Consider the following 16,397-nt stretch of genomic DNA (forward strand, 5'->3'; position numbering starts at 1 on the left):
TTTGAATAGCCAAAGTTTAGGAGATAAGAAATGGTAAATGTGATTAATCACATGTTTTATTATAGACTGTACAGGCACAAATAACACCAATTTTGTATGAAATCTCTGTGTATATTGACTGAAATTTTCACAAGATTAATGGTTTTCACTTCTTCTCCTACAAGGAAAAGGCAAGGGAAACAATTGCTTATAATACAACAGAAGCAACAGACTAACAGTACTAATGCAGCCCAAACTGAATTACATTTACTGAAACTCCATCGCCTAAAGTAGGACTTATATGCTGCCACTTTGGTTAGGTTGCTCCAGCTCTTCCAGAAACTCCATTGTCATTTTCATGAAGCTTTGCTTGTGCAATCGTTCCCATTCCTTTCAAGGCATTCTCATATAAGTACAATCACAAGAACTAATTTTTACAGGATCCTAGTTGAGAAAGAAACAACTGATACAAGACTGTATATTACCTCAAAGTCCCATTCACCAAACAAATTAGGATCACTTTGGTCAGCCCAAATATATGCTTCAACCATTAATGTATCCGAACTGTCCTGCAAAAAGCAGTTGAAATCACTTGTGAGCCAGATAAATACATTACAAATGGACAGCTGATTTCAAATGCCTCACATTATATTGTTCCAGAGCCAAACTAGATATTGGAATCAAACTGATGAGTAAATATTCACAAGTGCCAAACAATCTACATAGGTGGCACCGTGGGAGAGCTGGACGAAGCAAACCTAGCTATTCGGGTCCATTTATGCCATCTCTGATGTTCTTATAAGAACTAAAAAGCAACAGGCAAAGATATCACTATGACTAGCTGGTTGTACCTAGAAGTTGTTATCATCTATAGTCAATGATAAAGACCTAAAGACCCCACACTCCTCAGGCACAGTAGACGTCTCCTAATCAACCAAGAAACATTTAAACAAAAAGATAAACATGGATGAAGGTATAACTACTCAAAGGACACTTAAGCATTCTGAGATTTGCCACTACAATAACAAGAACAAAAATACAGTCTTGCAGAAACCCTGAGAACTTCAGAGGTATCAATACCGTCAGGGAAACATCAACAGTTTTCCTTTCATACTCAACGTCCTCAAATTTATCCAAGATATCCAATTCCGGAATAGTGATGCCTGAAAGAACCTGCATTTTGTCAAAACAAACATCAGAGATCAGTAAGAGGGTCAGATCTTATATTTCCTGTTAAGATCTCAATGAGAAGGGATTGCAAGCAACAGTTGTTCTTACTCCTACTTTTTAATTACATAGTACATGGATTGATCTGGAGCTCCTAGACCTCAATATTGGAGGTCACTCACATTTACACACGAAATCTTCAATTTTATGTGAATGGACTAGTATGTAAGCTATGCTCTGAGTGACCTTTAGCAGCCAGTAACTGGATGCAAGTAATGCATATATGTAATGTTATTGGGAGAACTAATTCAATAGTGTGGCGATGATTCCACTTTTAACAACAGAATTGTGATGAAAGTTATGTCCTTTTAAGTAAACTTAACTTCCCCAATGCCAATCAATCAATTCGCGTTTGGTTAATCACACTGAGTCTGTTACTAATTTTAAATCAATGCTTCACTCAGTTTTTTTACCTTTTTATAAGATTGATTCACCTAGCATATGTTGGACACTTTGTAATAAAGGCAAAAAAAGAAGTCTCTGGGCATGTTTTGGATAAACAATTTTGGCCACTGCTAAATAAAATTCTGTAGCAAAGATCATATTATAAACAGTAGGAAAAAAATTATAATGCATTCATCAGATTATGTTCAAATGTTAGCTGAATGGCTAAGATGCTTAGAGGTAACTTTTAGTTGATAATTAAGTGATTCATCATTTAGCATTTCTGGAACAGCTATGACATAGTACTTTGATACATTGTAAATTCTCTATGACAACAAGTGGAATATGTCAAACAAACCTTGCCATTAACTTTCTTGTTTTCTACAGGTAGAATGGCTGGATAAACACGCCCTTTGATGCTAAACCTATGGCTGAAGCAAAGTAACAGAATCAGTGGGCAAAAAATATATCACTCTAGGACATTAACGAGCAAATAGGACATCAATGTTAACACACAAAAATCGAAAAATCTCATTAACTAGTATTAGGAACTCCTAGTAAAGAACAAACAAACAGACAGAATCCAGGGATATCTCAACGCAAAGTAAGATGTACTTATACATGTTACAATTGTTAACATCTACAACATGATATTTTCAAGAATCACAACTAAGAATGTATGTTGAAACTTTGATTCGCATTATAATCACAACTTTCTATGTGATTCATCTCAAAATGAAGAATATCCATCCATACACATAAGAAACTTTTAACACATACTCACTATCATGTTTCTAATTTCTTAAAATAAAACCAATCCCAAATATCAACTGAAAATCAAATTTCAACATCCATAAGCTAAAAGGGTACACGAAAAATGTCACATTTCTTCAACACTAATAAAGATTCATTCACTGGAACTCTGCAAACTCCAGAGTTATCCCAATAAAAATAAAATCTTTTACTGTATTTGATAAATTTAAATAACACCCACAAAAAGATAAGAACACATTTATATATATAATACAAGAAGAATGGAAAACAAGGAATAAAGAACCGAACAAGTTGTGGAGAATCGCAGGTGAAGAAGATGGGACCCGTTTGAGGAGAGCAATAACGACGTCGTCAGCTAAAAGACTGCCGTAGACGAAAACATTGAACAGGGATTGTGGATTACTGGCCGACGCCATTTTTTGGGTTACTCTGTTCCAGGCAATTGATGTTTTCGATTTCACAATTCTCACTTTTGTTTGAATCTACAACGTGACTTCACGTTTAGGCCATCTCCAACTTGAACACAAAATTCTACAATACCTTAAATTACATCGTATTAATTCGATATTATATTTTAAATAAAAAAAATTCAATATTTTAAAACTATAGTAAAGTACTATAAATTACAATCTTTTGCATATTAAAAGTTAGTAAAAGTTTTTATAGTTTGATTTTAAAAATGAAAATCATGACAAATAATACCAGACGTAGAGAGTAACAAAAATTTGGTGTTTTGAGCATTGATTTTTCTATTAAAATTGGTATGCAATAGTATTACACCAAATTTCGTATTTCGTGTAACATTATTGAGTTTTTGACCAAAATCATCTTTAAACTATATCTCAAACTTAAACTATATCTTCTAAGTATCATTCTTAGCCGGAAACATCCATCAAATATTCAAAAGTGAACAATTTTCAACCTTCTAATTTAATTTATCGAAAAACTAACAAATCCCACAAAAATCAAGTCATTCTTTCCTAATTATTATTCTTAGATACGTCAAACATATTATCGTGAACTTTTTCGGTAATTGAGTTTAGCATTACGCAAAAAAATTTAGTTTGAAAGTATTTACATTTATTTTTCATATATTTCATATTAAAAATATTATTAGTTGAAACATGTTTATTCTCAATTGAATATACTTGAAGCGGTGTTTTTTGGAAACTTCCGCTTCTAATAATGTAGAAGGAAACTCAAATGCGAGACATACTCAATATTTTGATCACTTCAATATCACATTGGTCTAAAAAAATTATTGATCTAAACGCAGTTTGGCTGTAAAAAGGTAAGATAATTATGAGTTAGCTTTATTCAGAATATCATAAGTTTACATTTCATTTACGTTTTGAAGCATTTCTTATACGCTCCATCCTAAAAGCATGTAAAATAATAAGTCAAATGATATCATATAAATAAATTAACTTTCGCCTATATCAAAATAGAAGTATTATGTATTAATATGTTGTTTTATTTTATTTTTTTGGTCTCAATTTATTTATCTTTAACTTTTTTATAAATATAATTTTTAACTTTTTCATTACTAAAATCACAAAATTCTAAAAGTTTCGAAAAGTGTAACTTTTTTTTTTGTTTAATGGGATTGTCCAAAAGAACAAAATGAGATTGATTGTGTTTTGGAATGAAGAATGAAGAGGTGAAAGATTAAAACTTAATTATGTACTGTTTGCATAGTTGTTAATTCAGTATTTAATTTAATTAATCAGATTTTAAGGACAAGGAGAAGAGCCGTCTCGCACTTTGTCCCTATTTACAACTTCGCCCAAATCTACTCGTTAGTTCCCTTTTCTTCTCTCTAATCTTCATTTTAATTTTCTCAATTCTCATGTGTTTTCATGCTTTTGATTTCTCAATTTTCAGTATTTAGTAGTAATATTGTGTATTTAGAAGAAAGTGAAATCATTTGTATTTGTAGTGGTTTCAATCGAACTGATTTCAATTTGGAGTTAAAGATGGGATTTTTTGAGTTTCTATATTTTCGGAGTTTTAAGATCTCTAATTGTTTTTGTTTTTTTATTGTCCAAGTGTGTTTGAAATGAATCAGAAAGTAAAGGTTGATATGATCAGGGATTTGCGTTTGTTTATTTGCTTTTGTGTAGTAGGTGCAATGGATTTTGATTTTTTTGCTTATGGATTTGAAATACACGGGGTGAAATCCATGAGGTTTTGTGTATTGGTGGAGGAGGGTATAGGGGTGTGTGCATTATCTGAGAAAGTCATAAAGTAGTTCTCTTTAGGGCAGTTATTTGTTTAGGATTTTCTGAAAACCAATATTATGAGATGTTGTGCTATTTGTGGTGAACTAGCTGAGGGGTTCAATCTTGTATATGACTGATATGACTTCTGCTCTTTTGGAATCATATTTCATTTTCCTAACCATCTATCAGAGGAAATGTGCATTTCTTGAGTAGGCTTAGCACTTGTTTATGAAATGGTAATTTAAATTCATCATTAATCAACCTACTTAAAGAAAGATCATCTTGATCTTGTCAAGTTATTTCATAGTTGAAGCTGGAACAGTGAAAGGGTGACGTTGTCTTCCCCCTTGTGGATAAATGTATGTTCTTTGACTTTTACTGATGGTACATGTCAAACTGATTTAGGCTTTAAAGATGTTGTAGAGCAACAACCGGAAAGTATACAGAATTGACTGGCTAAGCAATCTTGATCCATCCAGTAGGATTTCAGTTTTGCTGTGACTAGATGATATTTAACCCTGGTAGCTTCAAAACACGCCAGAGGACTCTAACACACCCAAATTGAGTTCGTAAAATTTGTCACTTCATTAAAACACACACAAAAAAATGGAGACTTATCGTTTAAAAATGGAAAAGAAAGAAGCACATCTAATTGAGAATCTGAGGCTTCCCAAAAGGTATTAGTATCATTAGAAAATAAGAGTTCCAAGTAGGAAATAGATGAGCTATACTAGAGACCTATGCTATTCTTTAACAATTTTAGCCAGTTCATATAACAACATTGTTCAGAAGGCTGGCATCCTTCCATCGTCATCAGTGAAAGTAGAAGTGGACATAAGTGCTCATCTTGTTAGAGTCCTGTTGCAGCTCGTATTTGAAGCCATTGATTCATGGTGTAACATTTGAAAATTATGAAACCCAATTTTCAGGATCATAGATGTCTTTTTCTTTTTCGAGTTTGAGTTTGCAACTTGTGGAAATATTCATTCCCTCCATTCCAAAAAAGTGATGGAGATTGGAGCGTGATAGTCGTACCATATAATTTTCCGATCTCAATTTGTATATCGATTTATTATTTAAAGTATCTTAGAAATTACAAATTATACTACAAAGCACAAGTTCAGTGATTACAGGTTTAGAATTTTTGAAAGATCATTGTCAAAGCAAGAGCTGTTTTACGGTCCAATAGTCATGGTATCGTATAATGCGGCAGAGGGAGAGTTACTTTGTTGGCTCTTTTGTGTCACAATATTCTACTTTCTTTTCCCTAAGAATGTCTTCAGACAAGGTACAACGAATTTATTAATTTCTGCTCCTTTTGGGCACACTCATATTCCTCCCAGAGATCCAGCTCTTCCATCTTTTTAAAGCTACTTTTTTCAGAACCTCAACTTAATAGAATCCCACTATGGAGACCATCAGCCCAAGGAAGTTCCTTCACCTGATAGAATTCCACCATAGAGTCCAAGGATTTTTCTCCACAGCTTCTACTACAGTCGATATATTGCAACCCTCTTCCTTGAATCACGTAGTTTCAAATCTAAACTGGATTTTTCCTTTAAGTGCCTTCAGATTCCAACAGAATATGTGCATGCTTGTATGCAAATTTATTTAGGCTAGATAGACACTTTTGGACATTCATCCCAGCTAGTAAACGTGATGCCTGAACCTATAAAGTGTTCTTCTCCAGGTAAAATTATCTCCCTTAAGATGGAAATCAATGAACTTCTGTCTGGAGGTAAGATCCAATAATAGATAATGTTCTCTCTAATATACTTTCATGTGGAAATCTGGAACCATTGATTCCTATTCCGTATAAGAAAGTTTATACCAAACCTTCTGCATCAGAAAATTCTCACATGAAGTAGTTGGAGAATGATCTTTAGGCATTCTTAGTGTAGCTTTATTTTTAGGATGAGTTTTTTTCCCTTTCATCTTTTCTTTCGTGATTCTTCATTTGTAATAGAGAAGTTCTCAGAAGATGGTGGAAATGATAGGGTAAAATATGGTTTATCATCAATGCAAGGATGGCGTGCAACAATGGAAGATGCTGTAAGTATCCCTGTGGCCGCCACTTACTTTAGTTATATCTTTTGTGATGAAATCTGTGGAATGAATAACTTGCTTGCTTTTATTTAATTTGATGACACAATATTAATGAATAAACATCCAAGAGGAAAAACACACTATATTTTCACAGCTTTCTATCTGGGAAATAGTATGGATTTTGGATTGTCTGAACGGTTTCTCGGGCATGAGTTTAAGTTTATAGTTGCTTGTTCACTTTCAGAATTGAGCATTGACATGTTTAAACTTTGTTTTATTTTTGTTTCTCTAGTCATTTCATAATTCTGAGCCGTAGAATTGGTTTATCTTCAGTGTTGACTGGTCACCTCAAGTGTGATATGAAGTTAAACTGATATAAACTATCATGCTCATCTAAGAGTCTTGACTAACTTGCCTTTGTTTTTGCCTACAGCTTCAGTATAACAATAATAAAACATTTACATAGTGGAAAGCTTTGGTAGTGAAACTAGACAATGTTCATTATGCTTGTTATCGTTTCTTCCTCTGAATGATCTATCTGCAGTCCATCTCACTTGTAAGTTTAGACTCCTTCTCAAAAATATAAAAAACAGAAAAGAGTAAATTAAGTCTAAGGAAGCTGGCAGAATCTTCCGGTGAAAGTGAATAGGCTCAAGTTATTTGATTGATTCTAGTCAAGGTAAAAATTTCTTCAATATTCTAAAATCACACTACAGATAAGAGTGGAACTGCTATTGACTCATATTATGGTATTTGCTTTGAATCAGTTTAGATATGACATCATATGTTTCATGTTATTGTGGCCTTCAGTATCTAATGCATGCTTATTGTGGCCTTTAGTATCTAATGCATGCTTATTGTAGCCTTCAGTATCTAATATATGCTTTTATTGACATAGTTATCTGATGCATGTTCTCAGTCTTTGTCTTATTATAGTGTGTTAGTTGTCAATAATCCAATATGTATGAGTTAACATTTTGTCCCTTTCCTTTGTTTAGCATGCAACAATACCTGATTTGGATACTTCAACATCCTTTTTTGGTGTCTACGATGGTCACGGAGGTATGTATGTTGTCAGTACATGGGTTATTATTGGGATGCTATACATTGTTGATTGGGAAAAATTATCTTTAGCTAACAGAAGAATATAATAAATTAAAACATGATTGGTGTATTTTGTTCCTTATATTTACCTTTGGAGTAGGAACCTGTTCTCTTTTTCGAGCAGTAAGGAACTCTTAGGTATTGAGACTTACAATAGCTCATATCTTGACAGTTGATCCATGAAATCATTATGCATCAAGCATTATTAAGTGGGATGTGGTGCCATTTTGCAATAGAAATCTTTTATGTTCATTTGGGTCTATTTTTGTCAGTAAGGCCATGGTTTGAACTTGCAGAAATGCATTATCAGTTTTAGTGTTTTTGTAATTAATTTAGGAAAACTACACTGTGGAATATATGAAGTCAAGTGATCAACTTGTAGCAACGGATTTGATGAAAATATCTACAAGTTGATCACTTGACTTCACAAATTTTGTAACCGAATCTTCTGAGAGTATCTTTTCTCTTATGAAGTGACAGACAATCTCAATGTGCTTAGTCCTGTCATAAGATATTGAATGTGTTGCAATATAAAGTGGCGCTTGATTATTACACAAGTTTCATCTGACTAATTTCTCCAAAATTTTATTTGTCTGAGCAACTGTTTGATCCAACTGCTCACAAGTTGCTGCAACCTTCGTTAGATTTTTTTGCTTCTGAACTAGATCAAGCAATCAAATTATGTTTCTTACTCTTCCAGGAAACCAAATTACTTCCTACTAAAACACAATATCCAGATGTAGAGAGTCTATAAAATGGTGTTCCTACCCAATCTACGTCTGTATATCCAACGATCTGCTCATGGCCTCGATCCTCAGAGAGTATTCCTTTGCCTGGAGCTGACTTATCCTTTTTCATATAGGAAACATTTTACAATCCTAATCCTATTCTAACAATATTGAAGAGAAAAGGAGAGAGAAAGCTGAAGAGCAAGTGAAAAAGATAGAAGGACGAAGACCAAAATGCGAACCACATAGCGGTTCACTGCTTTATATATAGGATCAGCCAAACTGAGTATCTTATTGTTGGGCAACGGGAATACACATGTGACTGCTTTCATTACTCTGTTGCTTAACTATGGGGTTTCAAAAGGTTTGAAGCTAACAATATGGACTAAGAATATTTTAGCAAACAATTGGGAGGATTTTTCCCAAAAATCATTCTTTCTTTAGTAATTCTTAGAACAACATTAAATTCTACCACTTATGCTGCCATAGACAACATAAATGACAAGTTGATCTTTTTCCCTTATCTTTTCTCTCCCATTCACTAACAACACCAATCATGAAAACCATTGCTCCCTAGGCTTTGGTTTTGTGGTAAGAGCATCACATGTGATGTGTGGCTTTGGCGCATGTCACGAGCTCAAACCTTGCTATTGCCAAAGCTTTGTAATTTAGTGGGAACGGGTACAGGGGTGGGCCCATTATCTCAAATGTGATGTGTGGATTTGACGCATGTCACGAGTTCAAACCTTGCTAGTACCAAAGCCTTGTAATTTATTGGGAACGGGTAGAGGGGTGGGCCCATTATCTTTTGAGTTTCCAGTCGTCCCTCGGTGAAATTCTTGGTCACAAAAAAAATCATCAAACTCTTCTACAATAAAGAATATTGAATAGCAAATTATGCTTTCATTTTTGCTTTTTTCACTATCCTCTTTTGCTAGCACATTTCCCAACTGATTTTTTTCACAATACATCAAAAGACACTTTACATTTTGAAGCTCAGAGAGTTGGAAAGAGGATACTTCAAGGTCAATTAAGGGGGAAAAGGACCTTCTGATATCATCAGGTTGTGTATCAATGAGGCAACTGAAGTGTTCTGTGGTAGATATTTTGGTAGTAGATTAAAACTGGAGGTTATAGTTGGGAGACTGTTTATTCAGAAATAAACTCAAGGAGACGTGCTGTCTGTATCAGAACCGTTTCTCTTATTTGAGCAGTGAACTTGAATCTTTGGCAACCTTTTTATGGGTTTCAAGTAGGAGTTCGGCAAATGTTTGTTTTGACTAGTTGATGCCATTTATCCTTTGACTTGATAATATAGATAATATATATGTCTTCTTGAACAAGCAATATCCCTTCAATGGGTATATCGACTCTTAATACATGACTCATGATACTAACGTTTATCCTTTTCATTCCTTCAATAAACTGATGATTTGTCCCCTTTAAAGCTACATTTCTTTAGATTTGGAATCTGGTCAAGGGTCTATTATATTTGTACGTTCTTTTCTTTCATTTAGTTTATACTTTTTTATTCATAACGTTTGTGGGTGATTCCGCTGATAGATTATGGTTGTTTGCATAATGTTCCTTTGTGGAGGTGAGGCATGTGAGTTGTAAATTTGGAGGTCTTAGAATGATATTCTTGCTTGGCATAAGTTGTATTATCTGTTACCCCTAAATTGCCTGCCTTTACTACCGATTCTTTGTTTTATATGGTGGTGTTAGGGATGTACTGCAATAGATTTGATTTGGCAGCCTTGAAATTAATTCGTGCAATAGAGGTTACTAAAGAAACTTCAATATCCCCTAAAGTACCAATTTAAATCCAAGTTCTTATTCATGCTTATTGAACAATATACACTTTAATCTTTGATAATTTTCCTGCTCTAGAAAGATAAGGTTGCTACTATAATCAAGCATCTTGAAGGATCTTTTAAGCAACTACTTCTGCTGCTTCCTGATCTAACCATATAACCAAATCATTCATAAATTACAGGTAAAGTTGTTGCTAAATTCTGTGCCAAGTATCTACATCAACAAGTGCTCAAGCATGAAGCATATTTACATGGTGATATAGGAACTTCGGTCCAGAAAGCTTTTTTCAGGTTAATTGCTTGAGGTTTTGGGTTCTAGAATTGACTATATAACATCCTGAGAACTCTATGGGTGTCTTTCAGTATGTAATTATTTTCTTTATTTTAACGTTTTAGTTATTTAAACAGAGACTGATTCTACATGTATATTTTCGTGGTCCTTTTCAATTAGCATCTCTTTTAGGTATGGGATAAGAAGGTTACTAGGAAGGATTCATGAAAACATACACTACTTTCCTTGTAGCTCCTGATAGTAGTTAATGTTAGTGGTGTTCATTGTTTTGTAGTAATTTTCAACTTTAATCAATATACTCTTTATGCATAGACAAGGTCTTGACGGACGTCCACAAAAAAATTTGGCATTTTTGATGTCAGAATCCGGATCACCCAAAAAATCGTGTGCTATAGCACACGAAAATCATTGAAATGAGGGGTATGCTCGCTTCGGGGCTCGTTTGACCTTCCAAATGGGTCGGAAAAGCCGTGATGGCCAACCGTATGCATAGACAAGGTCTTGACGGACGTCCACGAAAAAATTTGGCATTTTTGACGTCGGAATCCGGATCACCCAAAAAATCGTGTGCTATAGCACACGAAAATCGTCGAAATGAGAGGTATGCTCGCTTCGCGGCTCGTTTTCCCTTCCAAATGGGTCGGACAAGTCGTGATGGCCAACCGTATGCATAGACAAGGTCTTGACGGACGTCCACGAAAAAAATTGGGATTTTTAACGTCGGAATCCGGATCACCCAAAAAATTGTGTGCTATAGCACACGAAAATCATCGAAATGAGGGGTATGCTTGCTTCGGGGCTCGTTTGACCTTTCAAATGGGTTGGACAAGCCGCGATGGCCAACCGTATGCATAGACAAGGTCTTGGCGGACGTCCATGAAAAAATTTTGCATTTTTGACGTCAGAATCCGGATCACCCAAAAAATCGTGTGCTATAGAACACGAAAATCATCGAAATGAGGGGTATGCTCGCTTCGGGGCTCGTTTGACCTTCCAAATGGGTCGGAAAAGCCGTGATGGCCAACCGTATGCATAGACAAGGTCTTGACGGACGACCACGAAAAAATTTGGCATTTTTGACATTGGCATCCGGATCACCCAAAAAATCGTGTGCTATAGCACACGAAAATCATCGAAATGAGGGGTATGCTCGCTTCGGGGCTCGTTTGACCTTCCAAATGGGTCGGACAAGACGTGATGGCCAACCATATGCATAGACAAGGTCTGGACGGACGTCCACGAAAAAATTTGGCATTTTTAACGTCGGAATCTAGATCACGCAAAAAATCATGTGCTATAGCACACGAAAATCATCAAAATGAGGGGTATGCTCGCTTCGGGGCTCGTTTGACCTTTCAAATGGGTTAGCCAAGCCGTGATGGCCAACCGTATGCATAGACAAGGTCTTGACAGACGTCCACAAAAAAATTTGGCATTTTTGACGTCGGAATCCGGATCACCCAAAAAATTGTGTGCTATAGCACACGAAAATCATCGAAATGAGGGGTATGCTCGCTTCGGGGATTGTTTGACCTTCCAAATGGGTCGGACAAGCCGTGATTGCCAACCGTATGCATAGACAAGATCTTGACGGACGTCCACGAAAAAATTTGGCATTTTTGACGTCGGAATCAAGATCACCCAAAAAATCGTGTGCTATAGTCGTGTGCTATAGCACACGAAAATCATCGAAATGAGGGGTATGCTCGCTTCGGGGCTCGTTTGACCTTCCAAATTGGTCGGGCAAGCCGTGATGGCCAACCGTCTGCATAGACAAGGTGTTGACGGACGTCCACAAAAAAATTTGGCATTTTTGACGTTGCAATCTAGATCACCCAAAAAATCGTGTGCTATAGCACACGAAAATCGTCGAAATCAGGGGTATGCTCGCTTCGGGGCTCGTTTGGCCTTCCAAATGGGTCGGACAAGCCGTGATGTCCAACCGTATGCATAGACAAGGTCTTGACGGACGTCCACGAAAATTTTTTGCATTTTTGACGTCGGAATCCGGATCACCCAAAAAATCGTGTGCTATAGCACACGAAAATCATCGAAATGAGGGGTATGCTCACTTCGGGGCTCGTTTGACCTTCCAAATGGGTCGGACAAGCCGTGATGGCCAACCGTATGAATAGACAAGGTCTTGATGGACGTCCATGAAAAAATTTGGCATTTTTGATGTTGGAATCCGGATCACCAAAAATCGTGTGCTATAGCACACGAAAATCGTCGAAATCTGGGGTATGCTTGCTTCGGGGCTCGTTTGACCTTCCATATGGGTCGGACAAGCCGTGATGGCCAACCGTATGCATAGAAAAGGTCTTGACGGACGTCCACGAAAAAATTTGGCATTTTTGACGTTGCAATCCGGATCACCCAAAAAATCGTGTGCTATAGCACACAAAAATCGTCGAAATGAGGTGTATGCTCGCTTCGGGGCTCGTTTGACCTTCCAAATGGGTCGAAAAAGCTGTGATGGCCAACCTTATGCATAGACAAGGTCTTGACGGATGTCCATGAAAAAATTTGGTAATTTTTATGTCGGATTCCGGATCACCCAAAAAATCGTGTGCTAAAGCACACGAAAATCGTCGAAATGAGGGGTATGCTCGCTTCGGGGCTCGTTTGACCTTCCAAATGGGTCGGACAAGCCGTGATGGCCAACCGTATGCATAGACAAGGTCTTGACGGACGTCCAAAAAAATATTTTGGCATTTTTGACGTCGGAATCCGGATCACCCAAAAAATGGTGTGCTATAGCACACGAAAATCGTCGAAATGAGGGGTATGCTCGCTTCGGGGCTCGTTTGACCTTCCAAATGGGTCGGACAAGCCGTGATGGCCAACCGTATGCTTAGACAAGGTCTTGACGGACGTCCACGAAAAAAATTGGCATTTTTGACGTCGGAATCCGGATCAACCAAAAAATGGTGTGCTATAGCACACTGAAATCGTCGAAATGAGGGGTATACTCGCTTCGGGGCTCGTTCGACCTTCCACATGGGTCGGACAAGCCGTGATGGCCAACCGTATGCATAGACAAGGTCTTGACGGACGTCCATGAAAAATATTGGCATTTTTGACGTCGTAATCCGGATCAACCAAAAAAAGGTGTGCTATAGCACACGAAAATCGTCGAAATGAAGGGTATGCTCGCTTCGGGGCTGGTTTGACCTTCCAAATGGGTCGGACAAGCCGTGATGGCCAACCTTATGCATAGAAAAGGTCTAGACGGACGTCCACGAAAAAATTTGGCATTTTTGATGTCAGAATCCGGTTCACCCAAAAAATCGTGTGCTATAGCACACGAAAAACATCGAAATGAGGGGTATGCTCGCTTCGGGGCTCGTTTGACCTTCCAAATCGGTCTGACAAGCCGTGATGGACAACCGTATGCATAGACAAGGTCTTGACGGACGTCCACGAAAAAATTGGCATTTTTGACGTTGGAATCCGGATCACCCAAAAAATTGTGTGCTATAGCACATAAAAATCGTCGAAATGAGGGGTATGCTCGCTTCGGGGCTCGTTTGACCTTCCCAATGGGTCGGACAAGCCGTTATGGCCAACCGTATGCATAAACAAGGTCTTGACAGACGTCCACAAATTTTTTTTGCATTTTTGACGTCGGAATCTAGATCAACCAAAAAATGGTATGCTATAGCACACGAAAATCATCGAAATGAGGGGTATGCTCGCTTCGGGGCTCGTTTGACCTTCCAAATGGGTCGACAAGCCGTGATGGTTAACCGAATGCATTGACAAGGCCATGACGGACGTCCACGAATAAATTTGACATTTTTGACGTCGGAATCCAGATCACCCAAAAAATCGTGTGCTATAGCACACGAAAATCGTCGAAATGAGGGGTATGCTCGCTTCGGGGCTCATTTGACCTTCCAAATAGGTCGGAAAAGCCGTGATTTCCAACCGTATGCATATACAAGGTCTTGACGGACGTCCACAAAAAAATTTGGCATTTTTGACGTCGGAATCCGGATCAACCAAAAAATGGTGTGCTATAGCACACGAAAATCGTCGAAATGAGGGGTATGCTCTCTTCGGGGCTCGTTTGACCTTCCAAATGGTTCTGACGAGCCGTGATGGTCAACCTTATGCATAGACAAGGTCATGATGGACGTCCACGAAAAAATCTGGCATTTTTGATGTCGGAATCCGGATCACCCAAAAAATTGTGTGCTATAGCACACGAAAATCATTGAAATAAAGGGTATGCTCGCTTCGGGGCTCGTTTGACCTTCCAAATGGGTTGGACAAGCCGTGATGGCAAACCGTATGCATAGACAAGTTCTTGACGGACGTCCTCAAAAAAAATTGGCATTTTAGACATCGAAATCAGGATCATCCAAAAAATTTTGTGCTATAGCAAACGAAAATCGTCGAAATGAGGGGTATGCTCGCTTCAGGACTCGTTTGACCTTCCAAATGGGTCGGACAAGATGTGATGGCCAACCGTATGAATAGACAAGGTCTTGACGGACGTCCACGAAAAAGTTTGGTATTTTTGACGTCGGAATCCGGATCAACCAAAAAATGGTGTGCTATAGCACACTAAAATCGTCGAAATAAGGGGTATACTCGCTTCGGGGCTCGTTCGACCTTCCACATGGGTCGGACAAGCCGTGATGGCCAACCGTATGCATAGAAAAGGTCTTGACGGACGTCCATGAAAAATATTGGCATTTTTGACGTCGTAATCCGGATCAACCAAAAAAAGGTGTGCTATAGCACACGAAAATCATCGAAATGAGGGGTATGCTCGCTTCGGGTCTAGTTTGACCTTCCAAATGGGTCAGAAAAGATGTGATGGCCAACCGTATGCATAGACAAGGTCTTGAAGGACGTCCACGAAAAAATTTGGCATTTTTGACGTCGAAATTTGGATCACCCAAAAAATCGTGTACTATTGCACACGAAAATCATCGAAATGAGGGGCATGCTCGCTTCGGGGCTCGTTTGACCTTCCAAATGGGTCGGACAAGCCGTGATAGACAACCGTATGCATAGATAAGGTCTTGACGGACGTCCATTAAAAAAATTTGCATTTTTGACGTCGGAATCCGGATCAACCAAAAAATGGTGTGCTATAGCACACGAAAATAATCCAAATAAGGAGTATGCTCGTTTTGGGGCTCGTTTGACCTTCCAAATGGATTGGACAAGCCGTGATGGCCAACCTTATGCATAGACAAGGTCTTGATGGACGTCCACAAAAAAATTTGGCAGTTTTGACGTTGAAATCCATATCACCCAAAAAATCATGTGCTATAGCACACGAAAATCGTCGAAATGAGGGGTATGCTCACTTCGGGCTCGTTTGACCTTCCAAATGGGTCGGACAAGCCGTGATGGCCAACCATATGCATAGACAAGGTCTTGACGGACGTCCACGAAAAATTTGGCATTTTTGACGTCGGAATCCGGATCACCCAAAAAATCGTGTGCTATAGCACACGAAAATCGTCGAAATGAGGGGTATGCTTGCTTCGGGCTCGTTTGACCTTCCAAATGGGTCGGACAAGCCGTGATGGCCAACCGTATGCATAGACAAGGTCTTGACGGACGTCCATGAAAAATTTTTGCATTTTTTATGTTGGAATCCGGATCTCCCAAAAAATCGTGTGCTATACCATAAGAAAATCGTTGAAATGAGGGGTATGCTCGCTTCGGGGCTCGTTTGACCTTCCAAATGGGTCGGAAAAACCGTGATGGCCAACGGTATGCATATACAAGGTCTTGATGGACGTCCACGAAAACAATTGGCATTTTTGACGTCGGAATCTGGATCAACCAAAAAATGGTGTGC

The 16,397-nt window shown here is 37.9% G+C and overlaps 1 protein-coding gene across 1 annotated transcript; it reads right to left on the minus strand.

The window, feature by feature from the left end:
* Nucleotides 1-15: 15 nt before the first annotated feature.
* On the minus strand, nucleotides 16-2,914 carry LOC101245042 (AIG2-like protein D). The gene is made up of 5 exons (XM_004253231.5): nucleotides 2,653-2,914; nucleotides 1,949-2,021; nucleotides 1,060-1,152; nucleotides 465-548; nucleotides 16-369 (listed from the first exon to the last, which is right to left on the minus strand). The coding sequence occupies exons 1-5, from the start codon at nucleotides 2,778-2,780 to the stop codon at nucleotides 277-279; spliced, it is 471 nt and encodes a 156-aa protein (XP_004253279.1). The 5' UTR covers nucleotides 2,781-2,914; the 3' UTR covers nucleotides 16-276.
* Nucleotides 2,915-16,397: the final 13,483 nt, after the last annotated feature.

This window comes from Solanum lycopersicum, chromosome 8 (genome assembly GCF_036512215.1).
Source record: "Solanum lycopersicum chromosome 8, SLM_r2.1".
NCBI lineage: Eukaryota > Viridiplantae > Streptophyta > Magnoliopsida > Solanales > Solanaceae > Solanum > Solanum lycopersicum.